Raw genomic sequence first — 26,972 nt, 5'->3', positions numbered from 1 at the left:
TGAATGGATGCAGGCATTGTTCAAGTGTTTTGAGAGCCAAAGCTTCCGACTTGCAAGATATTAAAGCTCGTCCCAGTGGGAGATTCCTCCATCCACACAGTTTAGCGTAGATGGAGGGATCTGTGGCACTTTTTCCATCTGACCACAGACAATCTGCAAATAATCTACAGGAGTATGGCCAGCTTAATAATGGCATCTCATGGCATTACTGGGAAAAAACACTTGGCTGTAATCTTGGAACCATATCTGTCACAGATCAGGCCACTGTGCACCAGGGATGAATAGGGGGGGTTAGGGGGACGCACTGGAGTCCCAGCGTGCATTTTTGGTTGCTGGGCCTCCAGTGCGTCCCTGCACCTTATCAGGAGGAGTTGGCTACCTCCAAGTACACCTGCATGTAATTTATCAACTTCATTAATATGCTCACACTTGGAGACTCGGATACATAGAGTTAGGACCACACTTTGCGGAGGTGCCTTGGCGCGGCAGTGTGGCTTCTACATATTTTTGGCCAAAAGTTTGTGCAACTAAAACCTCTGATTTTAACGCATACTGTTGACAGGGCTACTTGTTTGGTTGCAGGCTGGCTGGCAAGTTGAGGCTGGGGAATTTTTGTGTTTTGTATTGTTGTAAGCCTTCCCAATGTGCGCCCTGCTATAAAGGCCGGTTATAGATTCATGCATGTACCATTTTTTCTAGGGGGGGACCAACCTGCTTGTGTATAGATATCTTACAAGTCTACAGTTAGTAGATGGAACAGGTAGAGGACAGGACCTGGAAATACACAGCATGGAACTCCAGAATGCAAATTTAAAGAAATGGGCTTAGGTGGGATACATATTTCTGGTATACACTTACATCATTCTCCTGCATTGACACCCACTGCGTCTGCACAAAACATCTTTCCAAAAGCAAGTTTTTCTTCTTTGAATGGTACATTCTATGTAAAGTATATCAACGCGTTAAAATATAAAGTGTATATATTTGATGATGACCCATTAACCACTGTTTTATAGCCATCACAATGCAGCCAATGTGTGTATTGCAAATACCTCACCCGATCAAGAAATACAGCATTTTATTCAGAAAAAAACTGAAGGAATACATTGATAGAGCTGAAAATACATAAATGCATTAGGATTTTTTCACCTATGTGACTTTATAACATTGCAAGCTTTGACATGAACTAGGCAAACATTTCATAAGGCAAAATAAAATGCAGAATACATTTCGTAACAAGGAATTCGTTGAATGTGAAACTTGAATGTGCTTTATCACACTGGAACTTCATCTTCTTCCATTTTAACCTCCTCCTGTGTTACAGCCTCAGGATCCCCTGGAAGAGTGCTTGTTACTGTCTGAATGAGCTGCTCAATCTGTTCTTCTGTCAATCTTTCTTCACTCTCTTCCACCATCTATTTGAAATCAATTAATTGTTAAAAAAAAAAAAAAAAAAGATTTGTAAACCTGAATCACAAACAGCATGATTGGGGAACCCTATGTAGATATAAAATTCATGCATACAAATCTAGGGGCTCTTAAAGCCCAACTCTAGGCTAAATATTTATTTCATGATGTAGTCTCCTCGGCAGTGTTAAAAATAACAAAGCAGCTCTGGCTGCAATACTCTCCCCCTATCATCCGTAGTGCCCAGCATCACTCAACACAGAAGACTACAGAGTACTGTAGTGTGAATGTGGGGTGTCATAAGACTGCCTACTGAAGGGACTTTACCAAGGCGCCTCTCAATTACAGTGTACCAGTGCAGAGGTGCTAACATGATGACTCTCTGCATCAGTAGGGACCACCCAGCCTGGTGAAGAGAAAGAGTATCCTGCAATGTCACATGAGCAGTCTGAAGACTAGTATTTAAAAAAAAAAAACATGCGGGAGGGGTGGCGGTTATGTAAATTGCCCATAGTCACTAGAAGGCAGTTGGCCATACTGTATATGCACAATCCAACCGCTTTCAGTCACTTGAGACTTTTGCAGGGTCATGACTGTTCACACTTACCAGGAAGGAGGTGTGCTGCAGATAGCCCCAGCGCCTGCTTTCAAGGGGGGAAACAAGTGTGATCAACTCAGCACTGTAAGCACACAGCGAGCAATAGCCCACTATATGCTGAGTTTTGGGTCACAAGAGGACATTTGTAAATATCATCCTGTGACCCAAAAGAGAACTACAGCCAAAAAAGGTTTGGCCACAGTTCTCTTAACTATAGAAAACCTGTTATCTGTTTTACATGCTGGAGAAGGCAATGGTGCTATAAGAAACAGTACGAGTTAAGGACATATGGAGATGTTAACACTTCCTACTGATGACAAGCATTCAGCAGATTCAGTATTTGATCAGAAAATGTTGGTGTTTTTCTGCAAGAAGAATGTACTCACCAGCTGGATTTCCACTGCTGTCATGGGCCGATGGTTAAGTAGTTGCAGCTTTTCTGCTCTACAGAAATAGAAGCATATTATTTCTGCCAAGCTGCTTATTTAAATGTAATGAAAGGCATTAAACAATACAAGTTATTCAGGCTCATAAAGCAATCTGTGCACAGAGCATACCTGTAATGTTATACAAATCGCTCACAATTTCTATAAGTTACATTTTAGACAGGGAAAACCAACAGAACAGAGTTAGCTTCTGGACTTAATCCTAATGTTTTGGTTTTTTTTGAGCCAGAATCTAGTTTCAGACCATATCAGCAATGGTGTCTACTGTGGTCACAATATACATCCATAGGTAACGGCCATGGAACTTTTTTATCAAGCTGTGGATGACTAACCAGTAATGGTCCTTTCTTCAGTGCCACCCTGTAGAATAGATCTCACATCTCTGGATCCATAGTAGGTACAGATAGCTGCTATCATTTATAATCCAGCAGGGTATCCTGAAATGTGGCACAACCTGATTGCTAAGCAGAGCTGGAAAGAGGAGATGATAACCTGTTCTTGCACACATAATAAGTCTCAGTTTGCAGCAAATTTAATGAAAATAGAGTAGAAGGGTGAAAAGGGGGATTGGGAGGATGTTCCATGCTGTTAAAAGGCACTTCCGACAGCTGTTTCTTTCAATATTGCCCCATTCTAGCTGACACTATTCTGGCTCTGCAGTGAAGGAACTGCTTTTACTTGATGGACCAATTAGCATGAGATTTTATTGCAGTAACATGGACATACAAATGGACTCACTAGCAGTGTGAAGCTTGACTCCTCATTTTATTTTTGGAAAGGCTTCCTGATCTGAAAGGCTGACATAAAGGCAAAGTATAACAACAAGAACTGAATTTACAGGGATGACACTTTTCTGGGATCATTTTCAACATGATTGTTGCTATTTCACTTATATTCAATTCCATATTTATGGCAGCTTTTAGTAGGGTATGCAAAGATTGTATCAACTCGTCTGTGGGTTTCTATTCTGTCTTATTAAACTAGAAGGTGTACAATTGTATACCCAAATGTGTGTTTATTTTCAGCATTCCTGTGCCCATGTAGAAATCATAGGAGTCCGAATTAAATCATATTATGGAGGAAATAAAAGCCAATAAAATTAATCTCCGCAACACATTTTACTCCAATGATGTAGGTTAAATTGCTTACATTTATGTGCAATTCCATAAAACTGACTTGGTTTTGGTGTTTATGTTTTTTGATACCCTATAGTGGACACCAGTGACGTGCGGTACATCTTGCTGGGGATGAGGCATTCCCTAGTCCCCCTGCCCCCGCCGGACGAAGCCCCACCCCCAAGCTAGTGTAAAGGAGGAAGGGAGGAGCCTCCTTGTCCCTCACTGCTGAGGCTCCGTTACACAGCGGGGAAGATTTCCCTGCTGTGTAACCTGTTAGATGCCGATCTGAATGGAGAAAAAGCTTTTTCCTCCATAATTCTAGGTGAGGCTCTGCCTCCCCTGACCGCACATCCCTGGTGGACACGATGCTGCCATTCATATCCTCTATCCTATTCCACCATATGTTTATTGCAGATTGTATGTGACTGAGCAGCTAAAAGATACTATTATATTTTACAGTGATTTCTATTATAAGATTGCGCTATGTAACGTAGCTAAAGAAGAACACAAAGTTATACACATACTGAATAACTAGTATACTGTATTATAAAACTTGCAGCTTGGTAGCCAGTCAGAGATTTTGTTTGTGACTGACCAATGAAAGGGAATTGTTGTTAAAAGAAATTTTTTCTAATGTGGTACTAATTACAGTGAAGCTGTAAATGTCCAAGCAGTTTTTATCAGTCCTTACCCCTAATCATTGTACCCTACCGTTAAGATTATTGTACTGTCACCAGCATACTTGATATATCCTCCACTAACCAAGAGACCTTGGTCCTGAGTTTGGTAAGTTTTTATAGGTTTAAGTGGTGAAATTGCCATCACTGCAATAAAATGATGGTAATTCTGCCACCAAAGGCCACAGCAAGCCCTGGATGTGGAACCCTCCAAAGTCATCAGCAGATCTCCCTGTCCTTTGCCCACAGAGGATGAATGACACACCGAGGGCTATTCAGAGCAATCCTAATGACATAAGCTACCAGCCAAGCCTTCAGCAATCTCCCTCTTAGGCTGCATCTTTTTTTAACAGGATCAGGCTCTTGACCTGGTTTTTGAAGATGGTTTTATTGCAATTTCAGGAATGATATTTGAAAATGAAATGTTTTTATGCAGGGTTTCTCTAATAACTGTCTTTAATCATCATCTTGACTTCTGCTTTAATGCAGTCCTAACAGCATGAAGAGCATCAGCTATAAAGTAAACCAGCACATCTTAACATTACACAGAAGAGAAAAAAGTTTATACCTAGGTTTTAATTGTTTTTCCAGCTACAATCCTCACCAGATCCAATTTTATGTTTGTTTTCTTACATTGCTATTAACGACTTTATGCGCCCAATAAATATCTCTTTCAAGGCTTTGCAGATGTTATAATAAACCACTTTGGTTTATACATTTGTCAGAATGTAGTTAGGACAAACACAGTGGTCATTCGCTTTACAAAATTATCCTTCAGCAAATGCACTTTCTGGACTACATGATCTGAAATGATAAACACACTGAAGCAATAACAGCGGGCAGAAAAAAAATGTGTATGGTTTTTTTTTTGTGCTGGGCCCGCTGCCATCGAGTGTATTTGTGGCTATTAATGTGATGAGAGAATTCTTTGTACAAAGAGAGTGTTATCAAAATAAGGTTAAAGATTCAGCATTTAGCTGGGAACCTTTCTTTTGAAAACACAATAATAATTCAAATGTGGAAGCAATATTTTGTTAGTTGGTATTTTAGTATTTTGTCTTGTTATTCGGTAATAATTAAGATGCATGGCAAACGTCTTAGAATGAGTTTGCCGATTGTCCTGTGTTGTCCCTTAATCACACCACAGCACTTGCTAAAAGTCCCCGGGCATGCAAGCAACAAACTGGACAGAACATAAATGTATGCCTTTCACTGAATATGTTACAGCGGACTTCCAGACAAAACTATTGTTTTTTTTTAGCAGGATAGAGTGAAGAAAGGTTAGAATCTCTGTCAGTTGTTATTGCTGTCTAGGACCCCACTGACGGAGATTTCCTTTTGCTTGCTCTCCCAGTGACCTCATGTAACTAAGGCAGAAAGTAAGGAGGAAACTGTAAATGGAACGCATACAACAGTAAAACCTCTTTTTTTTTCCAGTAAGTAGGGGACCAGTTAGAGGAAGAATCTGCAAATCTATATATAATCAAAATACAACAGAGCAAGCAAGTAAAATGTGAAAATGAACTAACGCGTAATTCCACTTTCTCAAGCGAATTAAGGAAAATGGAATTACCTCCTCCAATCTGAACCCCCAGTTTCTTACGGGTGAACGCTCCTCCCCTCTTCCCATGCCGGTGTACTATCCGTACTCGGCAGCGCAGCCCTGCACTCTGTATTTTGAATTTCACTCGCAAATTGCAAGCACTCATTAGTCAGTGTGGTCAGGTCAATGAGAAGCCATTCTTTGGGCTGTGCTGCTGTGTACGGAGTATGGATAATACACATGCAATGGCAGAGGGGAAGGAGCGTAGACCCAAAGGTAAGTATTAGGGATGCACCGATATATCGGCCGCCGAAACATATCGGCCGAAAATGGCACTTTTGGCATAATGCCGAAAGAGCCATGTTTCGGCCGATACATCGGGTCATCCCTGGTTTCTTTTCTCCCCGCTGGGCGCTGTTCCAGCCGGGGAAAAGAAAGTGACAGCCGCCGATTCGGTTTCGGTCTGACATTTTTTTTAATTTCGGTTTCGTTTCAGTTTTAAAAATTCCATTTCGGTGCACCTCTAGTAAGTATAGCAGGGGGCAGGAGAGGGGGCCAAATTGAAGGGGGTAATTCCATTTTCCCAAATTCGCCTGGGAAAGTGGAATTAGCCTTAAAAAAAAATTACAATAATTTTTCTTAAATCTGGTTCCTCTGAACCTGATAAATGCCCCCTTCTTGTGTACATGGAGCATGAATCTGTGCAGGATAATTATTACTGAACAACATAAACCATTTGTTTTTAAACTATCACCATATGCTCCTTATCATTTAATTCCACTCCAGTCCATGCCAAGTATGTGTCCCACATACACGCAGAGCAATGCTGGCTTGGAATTCAGTACTTGCTCAATGAGCATATGGCCACGGTAAGATATAAATACTAAAAGAACATGTAATGAGCAAACACTTACTTGGTTAATTTATGTGCTTTCATGGCAGTTAGGAACTCCTGCACTATTTCAGGACTCTGGTGCTGGCAGGGTGTGCTGGACAAATATTTTAGCGTCTATAGAAGAAAACACTAGAATTACATCTGCAGCAATTACTGCAATTAGACACTTAAATATGTGGCTGGCAAGCAGCCCAGAGAAGAACAAGGTCTTGAAAGCTTCTAGTCACCTCCTTCTGTATTTTTACGTTGGTTGATACCTGACAATGGTAAATTTAAAGTGTTTTGAGGTGCGCTTAACCTGCAACCCTACGATACTAAAAATGATAGTCCTGTTTAAAAGCTTGTTCACTTTCATACACAGATATCTCTCATGGAAGTCATACTATGCTGCAAAGATACATAAAAAGAGAAGATTGATTTCCAGTTTTTATCTAAACACCAATATATTGCAGAGCTCTTTATAGAGTACATGAACACATTCACATCAGTTCCCGTTACCTGCTGGAGCTCACAATCTAATATCTCTACAACACTAGGGGCAACATGGGATAATGCCAAATAACCTATCGGCATGTTCAGTTCACAGGACGAAACCACAAAGCCAGTCATATTTGTTTTTAAATTATTATTCTTAAGTAAAATGTGGTAGTGCACCTTACAGGAACAGAAGGGGCAAAACCAAACAAAAACATTTGATTGTTCAATATACCCTGAAATCACAAAATGGCTATGTGCACAAAATCTACACATACTTGTGGGCCTACCATGCAAGCGTACTGTAAACATTTACCCCTGCTGTGGTTCATATGCTTTAGTAAATCAGTTGCCTTGTGTGGGCTCAGGCAATTGACAGAGCAGTGCCTGCAAGACTTCAACATGCAATAACAATATGAGCAGTAGTAAGGATAACGGTGCCAAATAAGGAAGGAGGGGACTTTTTTCAACATGTCAAGTTGAAGTATATCTTAGATAGGTCTGTTGTTACACAGGTTAATGAGTCAAAGTTAATGGGTCAAATCCGTGACACATCTCCCCTCCCATCCTTCACATGACTCTGTCAGAGGTTATATTTCATGGTCTATAATCAGAACATCCACTGTGCTTTGGAAACCCATTGTCAGAAAATGTGAAAACCTCTGAGTGTGATAACCAAATACTGCCTCTATCAGGTCAACCTGAGAGCATTGCTTGTAAACATTGTGATATGGCCACCCTTACTATCACTAGTTGTTGAAGATTAATTGTAAACTCCTGGTGTGTCCTCTACAGTCACAATGTTTATTTGATATAGTTATATCCTCACCAATGAGATGAAAGGATGAAAACGAAAGTTATCTTTCCATTTAAAGTGAAATATCTAAAGACCACTTTACTAGTTTTCAACGCATCTTTACATCTTGGCAGTGGAATAAGTATAACCTGCACTGCTTAGAGATCTGAAAATGCAACCAAATGTGTGACATACACACTGAGCTTTGCTTACGCATACTATATGTGTGGTGGTTTATGCCTGTCCCCTTACTGAAATCTTTAAAGTGATATTAAAGTCAAAATGTTTTTAGACTATTTCAAATGCTGATGACATCACTTACAATGGATGCTGCTTCTTGATGTTTAAAAGTTTTTGTTTCCTGCAGAATCAGCTGCTCCCCTGAGGACTGGCTCTGATATCCTGTTTTAGTGTGACTCCTTTCCCTTGTAGGGTCATATGGAGCCGCCCTTGTGTGTGCTTGTAAGCTGTGTGTGTGTGTCTCTACAATCACAAGAGCATAAAGTAAATGTCACCAGCACACCAAAAGTATTTCAGCAAAAGTCAGTTTATTGACACATTGCCATTCAGTACAAGCGCTTTCGGGGCCTCAAGGGTACCCCTTCATCAGGCTCAGAATGACACGAGCCTGATGAAGGGGTACCCTTGAGGCCCCGAAAGCGCATGTACTGAATGGCAATGTGTCAATAAACTGACTTTTGCTGAAATACTTTTGGTGTGCTGGTGACATTTACTTTATACTCTTGTGCTATACACTGTGCCGTCCGTGGTCACTACAAGCACCCACCTGCTGTTGCAGGGCTTCCATTGTTCCGGTAAGGAGTGCAGCTGGTTTTCTATTTTATCTCTACAATCACAGACACAGCAAATGAAGCTACTTCCATCCATCCCTCCCTCCCTCCCTACTCCCCACTCCTCTCTTCTTCTTCCTTCAAGCTAGTAGATAGACATTTGTTAGAGACTGCTCTGTCTCTTGTGATCTTGTGCTGAACAGGAAGTTCAGGGAAATCAAGCTGGGAGAACTGAAGCCAACTGTTCTAAAACATAAGTGCTATGGAAAAATGTAAAGAAAGGATTTTTAAAGAAATACTTTGCTGTGCTTCAGCAACGGATTGTCCCCCGGCGTCCTCACTTCCTATACACTGTATAGAACCTGATGACGCATAGGACCTTAGACCGCTGGAGCAGAGGGGGAGCAAGGCTGAAGGGAACGGTCTAAGAGCAAGCCAGGATTGTGGTTCGGGTGAATATAATTTTAAACAAAACAAGCACTTAACCCTTGCAGTGTGGGGGTAGCCCCACTGCAAGGGTTACAATTGTATTTTCTCAGAGTTCTGCTTTAAGAAACATGGTGTATAAACACAAGGTACATATTTTATAGTCAAAAGTCATATTTGCACGTTAGCACACATACATTTAAAGGGAAGATTTATTCTTTTCATAGGATTTTTTGGAAAGAACTGCACTATGCTCAGTGGTTTACTACTTCAACGCTACAGGCATGAAGAGATCTCTAATGATGTGTGGTAATCCCTGGTAATCTCATTGTGTGCAGAGAAGCTTGTCATGTGACTAGTGAGAGTTCTCAGCTGCTAATATGGGATTTATTTCTCTGCTATGAGCTTACATCTGGGACTTTGTGAGCTGCTGCAGGTGTAGACTTTCATGCTCACATTTCCTTCTCTGCAGGATGCTTTAGGAAGCAAATTCAGATGAAAAGCATAGTGCACTTGAGCAGACTCATGTTTTACTTGCTATATACCTCTTGGAAATTCTGATGTCCTTTAATCCTTGTTTTTTAACCAAAAATAAATAAATATTTTTTGTACCAACTGTAATATCCTTTCCTCTGAGTTCATTGACGGGCATAGCTTTCTCTACTCTTCACAACTGGGTTATACAACTTTGTGCTATTGTCCATTGCTCTATAGGCACTGCTTTTGGTTGTCCCAATTGGGAAGAATAGAGAAAGCTATGACCGAGTTCACTGATGGACACAGTGTATACAGTGCAGGGGTCAAGAGTATAAGGTACAACCTAGTGTACACAGTACAGGGGTCAGCAGTATAATGTACAACATAGTGTATACAGTGCAGGGATCAGGAGTATAAGGTACAACCTAGTGTATACAGTACAGGGGTCAGCAGTATAATGTACAACATAGTGTATACAGTGCAGGGGTCAGGAGTATAACATACAACAGAGTATAAATGCAGGGGTCAGGAGTATAACATACAACATAGTGTATACAGCACCTGGGTCAGGAGTATAATGTACAACATAATTAGTATTTTGAACTTCTAAACAATACTGCAAATTCCACTTCAGCCTTCGGACACCTTGCATGTATGTTCTCCCGTGTTGCTTGAGTTTCTATGGGTACCCAATGTTTCCCCATTATCTAAAAACATAGTGATAGGTTAAATGGCATCTGTCTCAACCAGTCCTACTCTGAATGTCCTACTTTGCTATGCCGATCCCAAACCTGCCCTGAGAAACAAAGGTTGGGTGCTGAGGTAGCATGCAAGCCTTGAAATAAAGTCAACACATATTACAGATTAAGTTCTAATCCAGCAGCAGGGAAGATCCAGGTCTTAATGTCTAGATAAAAGTGAATTATTGACTGCAAGAGTTATAGACAAATTACCACATGATTCAAGTTGCCTGTCAATCATCAGCTGAACATTAGTCACGGTCTCTCCTTAGTCATCAGTTAAACCTTAGTCACCAGCTCACATTCATTGTATGCTACGGTCAACCATTTTCCTCAGTCATCCTGTTCAATTAGGTCTTTGAACCCCGTTTCCCTAACACACTCTCCCTCACTCACCTCCCTTTGCACACAAGTTGTTTAAACAATGGCAGCAGTCGAAGCACCAGCATATACATCTAATTCCACTCCGTAGTAACACCAAAGGATAACTAAGGAGGGTCAGAGGAAAGTTAATTCATTGGGAGCTTATATTCTAAGGATTCCATTTCTTAACTTTAAGAAATAGATGCAGGAAAAATAAACATAATCCATTCATGAGAAACTAGAGTATATGAAAACCTGAGACTTGGGTTGATTTATGAAATACTGGAATGAAAAAAAAGTTGAGCAAAACTAAAACTGTTGCCCATCGTATCTAGATCTCCTTTCAATTGTTACCCAGGAAATTATAGATAAAAATCTGATTGATTGCTATGGGAAGGAGATTTTCACAGATCAGTCCCAATGCAGAGTAAGACTTATATGGATATAATCTGGAACAGAAAAAATCATGCATTCAAACAAGTACCCTTACATCATGTGATGGTAATGTACATCTGCTTCCTATTATAAAGTAGATATACATAATTTATCTTCACCTTCATAAAAATTGGCCATATGCAAAAAGTTATGAATTTGAACACCTTCACAAAGATCTAACAAATTGCACGTTCCATTAGCTGTACATCACTAAATTATTTTCCAATACTTTTCTAACTGCAGGGAATCTCAAATCAGTGTAACCTGAACAAAAATTACTCAGACACATGGTCTATAAACAAGGGTATACTTTTAAATTTCCAACATTCTAATTTTTCATATAGCATGCACTGTATGGTATTAACTCATACAAATATCTCAATAAATCATAATTAAATCCTTTTTCACCAACATTGAATTTGTCTTTTCCAACTTGGTAAATAAATGTCAAAGCCACCCAGATAATGTATCTTGTGTATCGAAAAAAAAAACACCACATTTTTCCTGGGTGACCTCATTGACCATATTTGGTCAAGACTGAATATGGTCCAGGAAATCAGCGCGGAACCCCAGTCTTGTGTTTTCTGTTACTACGGTAGCCAGGCATCTGTAATTTAGCATCGGCAAATGCAGCATGGGAACATCATTCGGCAACTGGTCATCGTGATGATGCTAGATTTACATCAGTGGACAACATGAATGACAATGGATACATCAGTGGACAACATGAATGATAATGGATAACTCAGTGGACATTGTGGGGAATGCGGCTGTTGCTGTTCAAAAAGGTGTGGAGTTACTCTTAAAATTCCAAACCAGGACCTTATCCGGGTATGTAGCCTGGGCAGCCAGAAAAGGAAGGAGAGCGGGTGTGCGCTCCCCCCTTTCTTGACCTCACCAGGCCACATATCTTTCAACATTGGGGCTGTCTTACAAGGGGAGCCTCCTCACCTCTTGCAAGGCACCTTGTTCCACAATTGAGGGACAAAGGCCTCTTCTCCACATCCAATCCCCAAGAGGGAGTGAGGGTTTGTGGGGGGTGGACCCCCTTTATCCAGCCCCACCCCCCAGGGGAATAAGTACAGGGGTACATTAGTACCCCTTATTACTCATCCTTACAAAAAAAATCAATTTAAATAAACACACTAACACTGTTACAAAAACAGGACTTTTGAACTAACCATAATAATTTTTTTTTAAAGTTAATTTGGGGCACATGATTAGATGTAAATCAGAGACAACTGGGTTGGAGGATCTGGACACAGCAAACAGAAAAAAAGTTGGCTAGCCAGTTGTAACTCCCATCATGCTACAGTTTTGTAGATAAGCAGTACTAGGAATAGCTCACAAAGACAGAGGAGTGGGACTTGTGCCCAGTAATAAACTTCAATAAACTGATTCTATGGTAAGTACAAAAATCCTGTTTTATATTTTAATAAGGGACACAGTATCAGATGTAGATCTAAGAATACTGGAACATCCAAAAGCAGTTCAAATGAGGTGTGCACAACATGGTAAACAAGAATGCTAACAAGCCCTGAGAACAACATTGTAAAAACTGATAACCTGAAGCTTAAGGAACTGCTTATAGGACCTCACACCCAAACTTTGCATCAGCTGAGGCATGACCATTTACATGCTGTAATATAATATAATAGCTGTAATATAAACAAAAACAACTCTTACCACATACAAACAATAAAGGGAGATCTCTAATGGCTGCACTGGGGTCGGACAGAGGGATGGAAGTACAATGTCCTGGTTTAGGTGAAAAGCAGAAACCACATTGGGGAGAAAAGGAGGCTGAAGGTCTCAAACAACCTTATCTTTGTGTAGAATAAGAAAAGGTTCTTTACAAGACAGGGCTGCAAATTAGGAAGGCAACTGTGAGTAAGGGTTGACAGGGGAACATCCCCGATAAGACTCAAAGGGCGGTCCTTTTAAGAGTCAATTTTAAGAGTCAATAGAACCAGGTTCAGATCCAACAGAGTCACTGGAGGTTGCACAGATAGGAGTATACAAGAGATGCCATGTGCGAAGTCCATTACCAAGAAACAGGAGGCAAATGGTCATTGGAACAGGATCACAAGGGTCTAGATTTGTTCCTTGATGGTACTCACTGCCAAATGTTGATCTGTACTGCAGAAAGGTTAGTTTTGTTCCCTCTAAGTATTACCTAGGATTACATTTTCTTGCCAAGCACTAGGCAAAGTATGCTTACCCTAGAGTACTTGTGATAGTAACCATGCATATCGTGGATTTTCTAGCCTTTAACAGTGTAGGAATGAAGGAATAATTAAATCAGAAAGGCCTCTATATCTTAGGACCAGGGATTCAACAGCTATGCTAGGCTGTAAAGCAGGGTGGTAAACTGGTCTCTAGGACAGAAGAACCACGATGACCTGGAAAGCCAAGGAGTGTCAGCCAGAAGTCTGATGAAGTCTGTGTACCACATCCGACTGGGCAAATTTGGTGTGATCTGCATCACCAGAATGCCCTCCATTTTGATCTTACAGAGCAGATGAGGAAGGAGTGTCAAAGACAAAAAGGCATAGATCAGGTTGAACTGACCCCTGACAGCTAGCAGAACATTCACTGCCAGAGGATCTCTGTACCTGGATACAAACATGCTCAGTTTGTTGCTGAATTTGGTGGCCAGAAGGTCTACAAACGTAATGCCCCACGTGTGACAGAGGTCTTGAAACACAGCTGAGTAAAGGGACCATCCCCCTGAGTTCAGACATTGTTGGCTAAAGAGGTCTGCCTGCCAACTGTCCAAGTCTGGAATGTGAAAGGTGGACAAGACAGAATCATTTCTGCTTCTCTTTCTGCAGTGGGACTCCTGTTTCCTCCCTGCTGTGGTGTTGTCTGACAGAATCCTAGTTGGATGACCCTCTAGTTGCGATGTCCAGCATTGCAGGGACATCCAAATTGCTTAAAGCTCCAAAATATTGATTGGAAGATTTGGCTGATGACCAAGTCCCATGCACCAACAAGATGTCTAGAACTCCTCCCCATCCCTTCAAACTGGTATCATTTGTTAGGATCTTCCAAGTCACTGGGAGGAAGAATTTCCCCAACTCTAGAGCTGGATTCCTGAGCCACCAAGCCAGAGATAACCTGGTCTTAGGTGTCAGGTGCATTGGTTGGTCCAGAGATTGCAGTTTCTTGCCCCACACATCCAGAATGTTTAGTTGCAATGGAGTGGAATTGGGCAAACTGGACTGCCTCAAATGAGGCTACCATCAAACCAAAACTCTCATGCAAAAGCGGAGAGTTGGATGGCTCCAGCACTGTGAAGTTCCACTGAGACCCAGATACTCCATGTGATAAGTTGGTTCCAGCGCTGAGTTCTGAAGGTTCCGGAGCCAGCCGAACCTTTGTTAGTCAATGTACAAAGGACGTTTCAGACTCTACAGCGTCTGTGCTGGCTGTTCTCCCAACAGGAGAGATAGGAACCCTAGAAAGGACACAGAACGGACAATAACCTGTCTATGCAATTGTGTAATGCAGCGGGTATAACCTCTAGATCTTCCATAACTGAATGTTCAGTAAAGACAGTTTCAGGTTCATCAGATATATGCTTAGTCCATGCCCCTATACTCTGGCAAATCAACACGACAGCTATAGCAGGTTGCATAGCAGGGTCTGCAAGATAAAACAAGGACTTGGAACGCTAGTCAACCTAATGCTTAAACACTGAAACATGCCCAACAAAAACAGGCAAGGGGGGATTTATCAAAACCGGAGCAGACAGAATCTGGAGCAGTTGTCAGTAGTAACCAATCAGGTTACCTCTTTAGTTTGTTCAGTTAAGCTTTGCGAATGAAAGATAGAAACTGATTGGTTGCCATGGGCAACTGCTCCAGATTCTCTGTACTCCAGTTTTGATAAATTCCCCTTGCATGTTTTTTTTAAGGCAAGAAAGGGCTGGATCCACAATAAGAAGGGCCCACTTTAATAAATTTAAAAAAAAAAGCCTCCTCAAATGGATATTGCTCAGCAAAGCGTTTGGAATGCGAGAACAGTTTGTTAGGAGTAGTCTTGTCTCCGTACAAAATAGTTTCCTGTAAAGAATCTACTGGAAACGTTTTGACAGTCTTTGGACCTTTAGGGGGCCTAGATTAGTAACAGTAGTGGATTTAGACACAGGTTGCTTCAGTTTTAAATATGTGCCTACCACGTCAGTATGAAATGATATAGTATGTTTATGCCCAGGAGCAATATCAGCAGACTGATGCTCCTCAGGCACAAACTCATTCAGATCTGTGAGACTCCTTTTCAAAGACAGTGTCCTCAGCTGAGTGTTCAGAAGCTGCAACAGCTGCTAGAGTGTCAGAGACAGTCTCTGGAGGAAAAAGTATAGAAATACACCTACTGCACACTGCATTTGGAGCCAGCCACCATGGCAGTAATTTGGGTTTTAAAACTAGCATAGCTGTAGAAAAATCCTCCCTGGATAGTACACAGGGTGGGGGCCACAACTGAGGGAGCTAGGGAAGACCCTGAGGAGTGAGGGGACAACAATCCAGGCTACCAGGTCCTTGAGGGACACTGCAGGCTGCCCCAGACCTGTTAGTTGATTGTGAGCTGAAGAGGCCTGTGATACCGCTCCCTTCATATTTAGGATTTCACATCCATTTCAAGTGAGGCTATGCAAATAAACACACCAAGAAGGACCTTGTGTGCTAAAAAGGTGGAGAGGTTATATGGCTGGAGGTAACCAAGACACTGTAGGCAGCAGCAAGCACAAATCACTGTGAAACCATGTGACTCTTGCACGTACAGCAGTGGTGGAAAGACTACCTCACACTGAACAGGTGGGAAGACACAGTGAGTAAACATAACACTGCAGTTAGTGATGCAGCACTAATTTCAGCAGTGGTAACCCTTTTGAAGAAAAACAATGGCTGGATAAAAAAAATAATAGTGCAACATGAGGGTTGCGGGGGGTGTATGGTTGGGGGTGGTCTCAGACTACATGACCGGAACAAGGCCTGCTTGGAATGTTAAGGGGAACCCTATGCCATTTTTTCCCCTACTTTATTAAATGTCACTTTGAAAGGGCTACATCATATTGTTCTGTAACAGCATGTGCAGCATGGGCATCCCCCAAACATGTTATTTAAAGGAATTGTGTATTTTTATGCTGGCCCTTTAGCCACATGAAAAGACCTTCTCCTCGCTAATGGTATATTTTTACATGTTCTCATTGCAATGCCCACACCCATGTCCTTTTTTTAATAACAGCCCGCAAACTATGAAAAAGACCAGAAACAAATTACAAGATTTGCCTCCCATAGACTTCAATGGGTTTTGGCACTACGTTTGTGGACTTGCTGAGGGCTTTGTTGATCCTCCTGTGGACCAAACCAAGCCCAGTTCACTCATCATTAGTAATAGTCCTTAAATAAAAAGTATAATAATAATGGCCAGAAAAGAAACACAAAGTATGAAAATTGTAGCGACCCCTTACATTGGTGGTTAGTGTAGGCAGGAAATCAATCTGCTCAGGGAACCCCTAGAGGAGGTTGAGAAGAGCTGTGTTACTGTGTAATAACTATTGTCTGTGATCACCATTAATCTTGATGGTCACATAATCTGGAAAAAATGGTTGTATGTCCACTCATTATAAACAACCCAGCTGCAGAGTTGAGTACATGCACAAAGGCGTGCAGCTCAAAATAACATCCTCTCATAATTCTCAATAACATAAATATAGAACTGATAACACTAAATATTTTTTCTTTCATTCTATATGTACGTGATAAATACATAAGACTTGTAAAAGTTCAGCACCTATATACCAGGAGGTTCTAATAGCAAAATGGTTATCATTAGTGATTAAACATATCTGCTAGCAGTCATGTGGCGCCCTCTATGGGTAAATATGAGACATAAGAATAAGAAATGGTCAAACAGTTAGAAAAAGACGTCACTGTAAAAAGAAAACAAAAAACATTCTATGCAGGCTTCAGCAATCTGCTGTTCTCGTGAATGCTTGTAGCATGCCATGGCCTGCTGGCTCAGTGGTGAGCACTGCAAAACTGTCAGAGCCTGTCACTGTAGCAATTGCATTTGGACAGTTGGCCCCGCCGGCTGCCAAAATACCTGAACAGTGCTTGCATCTATTTGGATGGAGGTACTGTTCGACTGCATTAAATATTTAAATGTTTATGGAACTATTTATGGTTCTAACACTAATGAGATGAGTGACCTGATATATGGCACTTCATTTATATCTTTGCTGCTTGAAAGCAGCCAAGGGCTGTTACAAAAATCTACAATACACTGTACTCCTGTCTTGACTGAATCAGATATTTGATATATCTGCTGTTTTGTTGCTGGTTGTGTAGTCTGAAAGTTTACAAAGTTATGAGAATGAGGAAAGAACCAACCGATTCAGACCAACCCCCAAAATATAAAATAGCACATGTATGAACTGCCATTTCCACATTCTGTTGGGACACTTGCTCAAGGTGTAGATAGCTTTAATGTGCTATTTATACACTGCAGAATCTGTGTGTTCAAATGTACCTAGTGTACATTCCACCCAACACATACATATAAATTCTAGAATTGCTGAGACAAAAAAAAACAAAAAAAAAAAACTTTAAATTGGCAAAATATACCCCGGATGCATCAAAAAAACAGAAGGTGTGCACATTTCTTACAGTATATTTCTTAGAAAGCAGCCACAGCCTGAATAGAAAAGCCCCCTGCCAGCATGCAGTAGAGAAGGACCCTTATCCTGGCCAGGTCACGATCTGCAAGGAGTTGCATGTTCTCCCTGTGCTTGCGTGGGTTTCCTCAGGGTACTCCGGTTTCCTCCCACACTCCAAAGACATGCTGGAAGGTTAATTGGCTAGTGTCTAAGTTGGCCCTGTATGTGGGCATGTCAGATAGGGACCTTAGATTGTAAGCTCCTTGAGGGCGGGGACTGATGCGATTGTGCAAATATGTAAAGTGCTGTGTAAATTGTCGGTGCTATATAAATACCTGTATTAAATAAATAATTCTGTGTGGAAGTAGTGGTCTCTCTTATCTGACACACTATCTGCTACACTAGATCTATATACCTCTCTAATAAGTAGGGAACATGCGATTGTCTTTAATGCAGAACTATAAGTCTGACTCAGCAGGGGTCATGCTCATCCTCTGCATTAAAAAATAATAAAAGGTAGTACATTTAAAAAGTATATAGCCTTACGGCAGCACCTCCAGCTTACCTCATACATGATAGTATTAAGATTCTGCTGTCCAACACTGTTCTTTTTTTTCCTTGCCTCTCTTTGCTGTGCTTTCAAGTCTGTAAGTAGATGCAATACCTATAACGCAGAAGAAAAAAAATAAGCAAAGGAACATGCCTACAAAAAAGGTGTGTTTGAATACTCAGACCGTAATTTGAAAAAATAAATTGGTAATTTTATTTAAAAACATTGAAAAAGTTTGCACCAACTCCACGAATAAACAATACACACTTTAAAATCGACAACCATATCTTGGTTTTCTGTTAGATAGCGATATCTCGGCTAGCGGTTGATATCCTGTATTACGGTTGTAACCTATAGGCAGACCTAATGGGTCACTTCTGATTTCTTGCCCTGGAAATAAAGCCAAGATACAGTCCATAGATTATTTTGAAGACCTCTCGTACATGGAGATAATCATCATGGTTTCATATAACTTGATCAAAAAGAGTCCATTGCACATTTACTCAGTTAGAAAACAAAAAGTTGAAACTGTGTATAACTCACGGTCTTCCCAAATCGATTATTGGAGGAGCCGGCTCATGGACGCTGCATGTGATTCCGTTTGATTTTATCTCCCACAGGGATTTCTTATCCAATGTAATAGTTTGGCCCAAGGGCTGTGTAGTAGGTACTAACCGGTTTTTCCCTTGCAGTTGTAGTATCAGAAAACCGAGATATGGCTATTCCTTGTTAAATGGATTTACCTCAATGAGAGAGACGACTCTCTAACCCCATCTACCGGTTCGCTTCATAGATAACTTATAGCATAGATAGAATTTTGTCTGAATCAGTTGTATCATACTAATGAGAATTAAGTCTCCACCTGCTAGAGGAGCAATTGTGTGTCATGGCAACACAATATCAATCCTAGAGGGTGAAGAAAGGGTTATCCATCAAGTGTATGAGGGGTTGCATATATGAGACAACATTGTCGATTTTAAAGTGTGTATTGTTTATTTGTGGAGTTGGTGCAAACTTTTTCAATGTTTATAAATAAAATTACCAATTTATTTTTTCAAATTACGGTCTGAATTAACTCTTTTCGGTCAGTGCACAGAACGGTGCTTGCGACCAATCTCTTTTTCCTTTTTCCATGGCCAGCTCCCGGGAAGGACAGCTGCTGGGACTACGAGGTCGTACACCCCCCTACACTCACCTGCACGTCCGTGCGTGTGACAGAATGGATCCTGTCTGCATCCGAGCCGGGACACCCGCAGCTGTACGGACCAGCACTTGGATCAGCGTAAGGCGGCGTACTCCCAAAGAGAAGGACACAGGCTGCGTACTAATCACACACAGCACCTGTCCTTCCCAGGAGCTGGGCAATATGGCCATACACGCAGCACGGAGCTGTATATGCCAGCCGTTTCTCGTGTGAATGAGGCCTAAAAGAAATCACACTATAACTTTCCCTTACTGGCATATCTTTGTGGCAGAATATGCATGAAATATGCTGCAATTCTTATTAATAAATCATTGAGAAAAGGTGTAGAAACTTTCCTAAAAAGTACACAATGTATTTGAATGTACATCAATAAAAAGTAGTTTTTTTAATATTTAAAGAAGCCATTTCCATGGTATCTGCTCCCAGAGGCAGCTCTCTAATTAGGCGAGTTAGGCGGTCGCCTAAGGCCTCGCGCTCATGAGGGCCTCGCGGCCGCCTAGCTCGCCTCTACGACTTCAACTAACCTGCCTCTGGTCAGTCCGCCCATGGGCCGGGAGGGAGCAGCCATTTCGTCACGGGGAGAACGAGCGCCGGCAATTCCCCCGCACCGCAACCCCCCTCCCCCTTCCTGGATCTGTCACTGAAGAGTGAGGGAGAAGCTGCGCGGCGGGACTTCAGACGCGGCTTCTCCCTCTAGTACTGACGGAACTACTTCCGCCACTTCACTTCATACTTTCCTGCAGAGGAGAGAGCCGGCGTGTCGTGAGGATGCAGAGGCTTCCGCTCCTGCAGCAGCCAGCGGTGACATCGTAGGAGGGCAAGGAGGAGGCAGATACCGGCAGTAGGACACCGGGAGTTGACCCCTCGATCAGGAGCAGTGCCTGCATGGAGTTCAGGTCAGTAAAGCACCCTTCTTTTATTTTTTTCTGAAGTTTTTCTTTTTTTCTTTTTGCACTTTGTACATTATATAAAAAATACAGGGTAGCAAAAAAAAAAAAAAAGAAGAAATTCACAGTGTCACACAAATTGCAATGCGTTCCAGAGCGGTAGCTGCTGGAACGCACCGCAATGGCTTACAAAACTTCCCTGTGCGTTCTGGGGCGGGAGGGCGCATGGTGGTGCATTGAATTCAATAGCACTGCTTCCGCGCCCCCCAGCAGCATTTTTTGCGTTTGCAGTTGAACAGAATGCAGGCAATGTTTTGCCATGCGTCCGATCACACTACGGGAGGGGAGACATGGCTGCAGTGCCATTGACTTCAATGCACCACCACGCCTCCTCCCACCCCGGAACGCAGGGGGAAGTTTTGTGAGTGATTGTGGTGCGTTCTAGCAGCTACCCAAGGGCCCAGTCCCACCATAAGGAGTGCGTTCGGCCTCTGGAATGCACTGGAACGCAACCCAGCCGGGTCACTTTGGGGCGGGAGGGGGGTGGTGGGGCAGTGTGATCTCCGGCACCCAAACGTGTGGCACTATTTTTTGCAGATTGCACTGGATCGGAACGCAGGCACTAATGTGTCATGCATTCGGGTGCCGCGATCGCACTGCGGCCAGGGGGCGTGGCTGCGGTGCCATTGACTTAAATGCACCATCACACCCCCTCCAACTCCAGAACGCAGGGGTAAGTTTTGTGCGTGATTGCGGCGCGTTCCAGAAGGTGGTCAGCAATGTAATGATTCCTCTCCTGGCAGGTCTACTTTAAGACTGAGGTTCAGTGCCCCTGAATCCACTCCCACTAAGCTGTGGGGGACCATGGTGGCTTGCTGAAAGAACAATTCCAGTGTGTTAGCCAACGTATAGCAGGTTCTTTTCTTTGGCATACATACCTCATAATTACTTAGTAATGCCGCATTTGCATCTTTTCTGGAACAGATAAGAAACAATACCATGAATGAAAACATAATGTAGACAAAATAAAGCAGAACGTCTTCTATGTCTACCAAACTCAGCCGTGTTCACTACATAAACTGGCAATGATTATTCACTCCCTATGAATATTCTCTGTAATACTATCATATATACATAAGTCACAGTTAGGGATGTCCCGATACCACTTTTTCAGGCCCAAGTACAAGTACTTCCCCTCATGTACTTGCCGATACCAATTACCGATACTTTTTATAAAGTGACAGGTGACTTTAAATGATCCATAGTACAACTACATGGTATGTACTATGGATCATGATTTAACCTATTCATGTTAGCAGGGGAGAATTGTAAATCTATTGCTGTAGTGTAGTGGAGGTGTGTGCTGTATATATGTACAACATATACATTACACGCGTCCAGTACACTATAGCAATAGATTTACAGCCAGCCTCGTCCCAGCTTCCCTTCACTCACAGTTTCACTCCGATCCCTGTTGCCTCTTGTAGTCGGCTCTGGGCAGGATCGCTGCATCGTGTCTCGGAGCTCAACTTGTGGGAGACGCTCACAATTCTGCCGTGCTAACATGAATAAGTTAAATCATGACCCATAGTACATATACAGCACACATGTCCCGTACACTGCATTAATAGAGTCACAATTCTGCCCTGCAAACATGAATAGTTTAAATCATGACCCATAGTACATATACAGCACACATGTCCCGTACACTGCAGTAAGAGAGTCACAATTCTGCCCTGCAAACATGAATAGGTTAAATCATGATCCATAGTACATAACATGTAGTTGTACTACGGATAATTTCAGATTAGCAGTGCAGAATTGTAAATCTATTGCTGCAGTGCATTCTATATGTACTGTATATGTACAGTACATATAGAATGCACTGCAGCAGTAGATCACACAAAAAACGAAGCCCAGGCACCGTCTTACTCACTGCTGCCTCGATTGCGGTGCCTCACGATTTTCCTCACACGTGAGGACGTTGTCGGCGCTGAGCTGGAGAGGAGCGTCACGTCACTGTTGCTCCGGTGTGCGGCGCTCCAGGTGGGATGTCCTCACAATGACCCCAACAGCAGGATGTGGTTGCCTGGCGGTACCTGCAGAGTCTTTACAGGCACCGCCAGGCTAAACACTCCTTGCGGTGACAGGCATTTACAGAGCCACCTGTCCCATCCCCGCACAGCAGCCGTCGGACATACAGCTGTCACTGTCAGTTTCCCACACCGCTCAGCCTCATATCACAGTCCAGCAGAGCGGTGTGTGGGCGCTGTCACAGGAGGATGAGCTCTCCTCCCTGCTCCACTCGCTCAGCCTCCTGTGACAGCTGTCAGGATGGAGACTGAGATACAAGAAGTCAGTGATCAGTGATCGCTGAATGTTTGTAGATAATTGAGGACATGGTATGGTTACTATATCCTCAATTATGAATGAATGGGAGTGATCTACATCACCTCCTGTTCATTCATAGTTGTAATTATAGTAAACATTCTCTGTTCTCATGTTATGAATGAACAGGAACACTCAGTATAGAGGATTCCTATTCATTGATAGCAGAGGCTGCAGAAAAAGAGAGTGAGGACTTTGTGTCCCAATCTCTTTTTCTATTTTGAAAGGGAAATATCAGGGGTCTGTCTAGACCCCTAATATTTCCCTGAAGCCCCTAAAAGTAAAGTAAAAAATAAAAAAAATGAATCAATAAAAAAATATTAAAAAAAGTAAAATAAAAAACATTTTCGGTTTCTGCCTGACAAATGTTTTTTATTTTGGTTTCGGTTTTGAAATTTCCATTTTGGTGCACCTCTAATATATATATTATAGTATTATCATAGCACAACTCCTGTACACACTGACACAGTATAATGATATCATAGTACAACCCCTGTATACACAAACATTGTATACTAATATCATAATAAATCCCCTGAACACACAGACACTCTTTAGTATTACACTAACATAACCTGTGTACACAAACACACACACACACACACACTATAGGAATATTATAATATAAACCCTCTAAACACACAGACACGGTATAATATTATAGTACAACCTCTCTATACACACAGACACAGTATAGTAGTTTCATTAATACAACCCTATACAACCCATAACATAACCCCTGTATACACACACTGTACAATATTACGAGAACACAACCCCTGTACACACACACTGTATTGCATTATTATAACACAGCCCCTGGCCTGTATATAAACAAACATAGTAAAGTATTATAACACAACCCCTGTCCACACATAGTATACCATTAAAACACAACCCCTGTACACACATACTTTGCATGGTACTACAATCACACAACCCCTGTACACACACAGACACTGCATAGTATTACAATCACACAACCCTTGTACAGACACTGTCATAGAAATGCACATAACCATCTTACACTTCCATGCTTTCCTCTATGCCTGTGCGAGGTGCAACACTGTTTTCCTTCCCCCGATAACTCAGCTCCTCGCATTGGTTCCGAGTTATCTGCAACCAACCATGTGAAGTAAAACGTACCTTCGTTCTAATCACTCTTTTCTAGTTTCACCTACACCATTGCTATTAGACATATGTTACATGTGCAGTCATTATGAGCACTTCATGGTGATATTTCTCTTCTGTACAAAGCTTCTGATAGTTGTGTAATTATTATGAACAGTTTGTTGTTAAATTCAACAGTATTAACACATTGAAACCATTTTATTCCATACACTATTGTATGAGGAATTGTACAATTATATTATTATGAATTGTACATGATGTCTTTTATAAAACTTGGCAGCGACTTGGGCCAGGTTCGAATCCAAGCCTCCAATCATTGCAGGCGGGAACTCTCCTGATGTGCCACTGAGCCGCTGGCTGCTGGTTGCGTGTTGTAGCGTTCGGTTGTAGAGCTGGGCTCAGAGTGACGTCAGCACGACTTTGATTGGCTCGCTGCTAGCAAGGACTCAGAATAATGTATTAACCTGGGACATCAATGGAAAAGCTACCATCGCCGACAATGATGAATCAAAGAGTTACAAACAATAAACCATGTCAGCTTCTCTAGGATTGGTGGTGCCAACCAAAGGGGAGGGGCATAAACGTCACGGAGGTGTGCGCTGCCAGTGTCAGGTTATCTGGGCTGAGCTACAGCAGAGGCTGTTCTAGTGTCTGAAGACTGCACACATCAGGTATGTCTATGATCGGTTCTCTTTCTGCTACCTGTACTTGTGCACATTGCATCTTGGGTAGGAAATGTCCAATGGCTTCATTCCTATTGGGCAGACAGCTAGTTTTAGCAATTAATTAAGAATGGAGCAGCTGTGCATGCCAACCAATCAGCTTCTAGCTTATATTTTTAAACCATAACTGAACAAGTTGAAGAGAGAAGCTGATTGGTTTCTATGCACAACAACTCCAGATTCTGTATGCTCCAGTCTTATTAAACTAGGTTTTCTTTATAGAAGTGAACAGGTTCTATTTAAATCTATTATACGGTAGTGCATGGTTTTAAACAATAGGGGCGTGTGTGTGCATGCTTGGGCGTGTGTGATCAGATCTCATTACAGATGGCAGAAAGGGTTACAATGGTAGCTAGTAATAGTTAAGCTGGCCGTGTGCTAAAATATTTTCTTTTTTTTGGGCTGTGGGCTGCACAAAAAGTGACAGATTCCTCCATCCATGCTAAAAATTGTGGATGGTGGAATCTCTTGCTGCTACTATTGTATTGACAACCAGCACCCACCGTTGTCAGAACACAGGAACAATGATTTGCTGCAGTCATTTGTTCAGTCAGATATTTTCAGCCCAGCTTCTTCAACAAAAGTTGATTGAGCTGGCAGGGACACACTATAAAAATGATCAGGTTTCTTGTGAATTGGCCTTGTTCACAAGGAGAAACACTGATCAACACACGTAGTGTGCAGTACTGTGTGCTAGGCGCATTGCATTGCCATTCATTTGAATGGCACCCTTTCTGGAGGCCATGTGTTGGAGTGCAATGCAGTACGTGGTACCACAATACCGTTCTGTGCAGTGTAAAAAATAGTAGTGCATGCACTGCTTTTATTCATCGCAATGCATGGTATTGCGGAAACCACATGTTGCATGCTGTAGGAGGTGGTGCATTGGAGTGCCATTCAAATGAATGTGAACGCAACGCATTTATCGCACAGTACTGTGCACTACCGGTAGGTGTGCTGTCCAATAGCGTACGCTATCATGCATTCAACATAACACTATGGTGTAAACAGGCCCAAATAGAAATACGTAAGAATTAAATTTCTAACCTTAAAGTGACATTAAACCCTCAGACTTTTTAACATAAAACAATAGTGTAATGTGTGCCTTACTGTGATCCATTGTTGTTTTCCTTCTCTTTGCTGCTCTTCCTTTTAAATCTGTATCTGTTCTCATGCTGGGCAGAACTTCTGTTTTGCAGCAGAGTGCCTTGTCTCTGGAATGGATACATGGTGTCTGTGTGTAGGTTTGCAACCTGAGCCAGCGCTACAGGAAGAGGCACTCAGCTGCAAAGGGAAGTTCTCCCCAAGCATGAGAAGACATGAGGATTTAAAAGGAAGAGCAGCAAAGAGAAGGGAAACTACCATGGATTACAGTAAGGCACACATTACAGTATTGGTGTATGTTAAAAAATATGAGGGTTTAATGTCACTTTAACCTTGATTAGTATAGGCAAATGGTTCTAGAGCATAGCAAGGGGAATTTATCACAACTGGAGCAGACAGAATCTGGAGCAGTTGCCTATGGCAACCAATCCGCTTCTCTTTTCAGTTCGTTCATTTAATCTCTGGAAATGAAAGACAAAAGCTGATTGGTTACTATGGACAACTGCTCCAGTTTTGATAAATTCCCTTCACTGTGCCTGTAATGCCATGTACTGTGTTTTAATTGTGCAGAGTATATAGACGTATACGCAGTACATCGATACTTGATTTGTCATATTTTTCCATATTTGTTTTAGATCTGCTCCTGTACAAGTAAAAAGAGGTTCTTGAACTAAAACTATGGCATCTGAGGTAAAATTTTGTTTTTTTCATATGAAAAGTCTTCTTTCTTTAGTGGTTTATGTTTGTTAGTAATTCATAATTAATAATGTAAAAATGATTGAATACATGAATTTAATAATGAATCATTCATCAATGTTAATAAACAGAAACAATAAAATGATGGCCGATCTCTAAGTATAGCCAGTTAATTCTGTCCTGGTCGCTGAGGTTCGGAGAACTGGTAATATGTAATCTACCTGACCTACGAAACCAGAATTTGTATTTTGTGATAACCATGCTTTACACCCGGAGGGGGGGCAAACTCCGGCACTCCAGCTGTTGTGGAACTACAAGTCCCATGAGGCATTGCAAGACTAACAGTTACAGGCAGGACTCCCAGAGACGTGTTGGGATTTGTAGTTAAAGCACAGCTGGAGGTCTGGAGTTGCCCACCCCTGCTTTAAAGGAAACCTGTC

At 41.8% G+C, this 26,972-nt stretch overlaps 2 protein-coding genes across 2 annotated transcripts in view; one reads left to right on the top strand and one right to left on the bottom strand.

The window, feature by feature from the left end:
- Positions 1-1,221: 1,221 nt before the first annotated feature.
- Positions 1,222-23,933, bottom strand: CRCP (CGRP receptor component). Its single transcript, XM_018556799.1, has 6 exons — positions 23,907-23,933; positions 21,430-21,466; positions 18,416-18,514; positions 6,704-6,798; positions 2,392-2,449; positions 1,222-1,415 (listed from the first exon to the last, which is right to left on the bottom strand). The coding sequence occupies exons 1-6, from the start codon at positions 23,912-23,914 to the stop codon at positions 1,275-1,277; spliced, it is 438 nt and encodes a 145-aa protein (XP_018412301.1). The 5' UTR covers positions 23,915-23,933; the 3' UTR covers positions 1,222-1,274.
- Positions 23,934-24,631: 698 nt separating this feature from the next.
- The window catches only part of ASL (argininosuccinate lyase), a 30,169-nt gene continuing 27,828 nt past the window's right edge, over positions 24,632-26,972 (top strand). The window contains exons 1-2 of the mRNA XM_018556796.1: positions 24,632-24,681; positions 26,472-26,526. Of these exons, the coding sequence (XP_018412298.1) occupies positions 26,515-26,526 (12 nt within the window). The 5' untranslated portion in view covers positions 24,632-24,681; positions 26,472-26,514. The remainder of the gene's footprint in view (positions 24,682-26,471; positions 26,527-26,972) is intronic.

Source organism: Nanorana parkeri, unplaced genomic scaffold (assembly GCF_000935625.1).
Source record: "Nanorana parkeri isolate BGI_ZX_2015 unplaced genomic scaffold, ASM93562v1 scaffold253, whole genome shotgun sequence".
Classification (NCBI taxonomy): domain Eukaryota; kingdom Metazoa; phylum Chordata; class Amphibia; order Anura; family Dicroglossidae; genus Nanorana; species Nanorana parkeri.
Note: the sequence above shows the minus strand (reverse complement) of the source record. Positions and strands in the feature narration are given on the sequence as shown.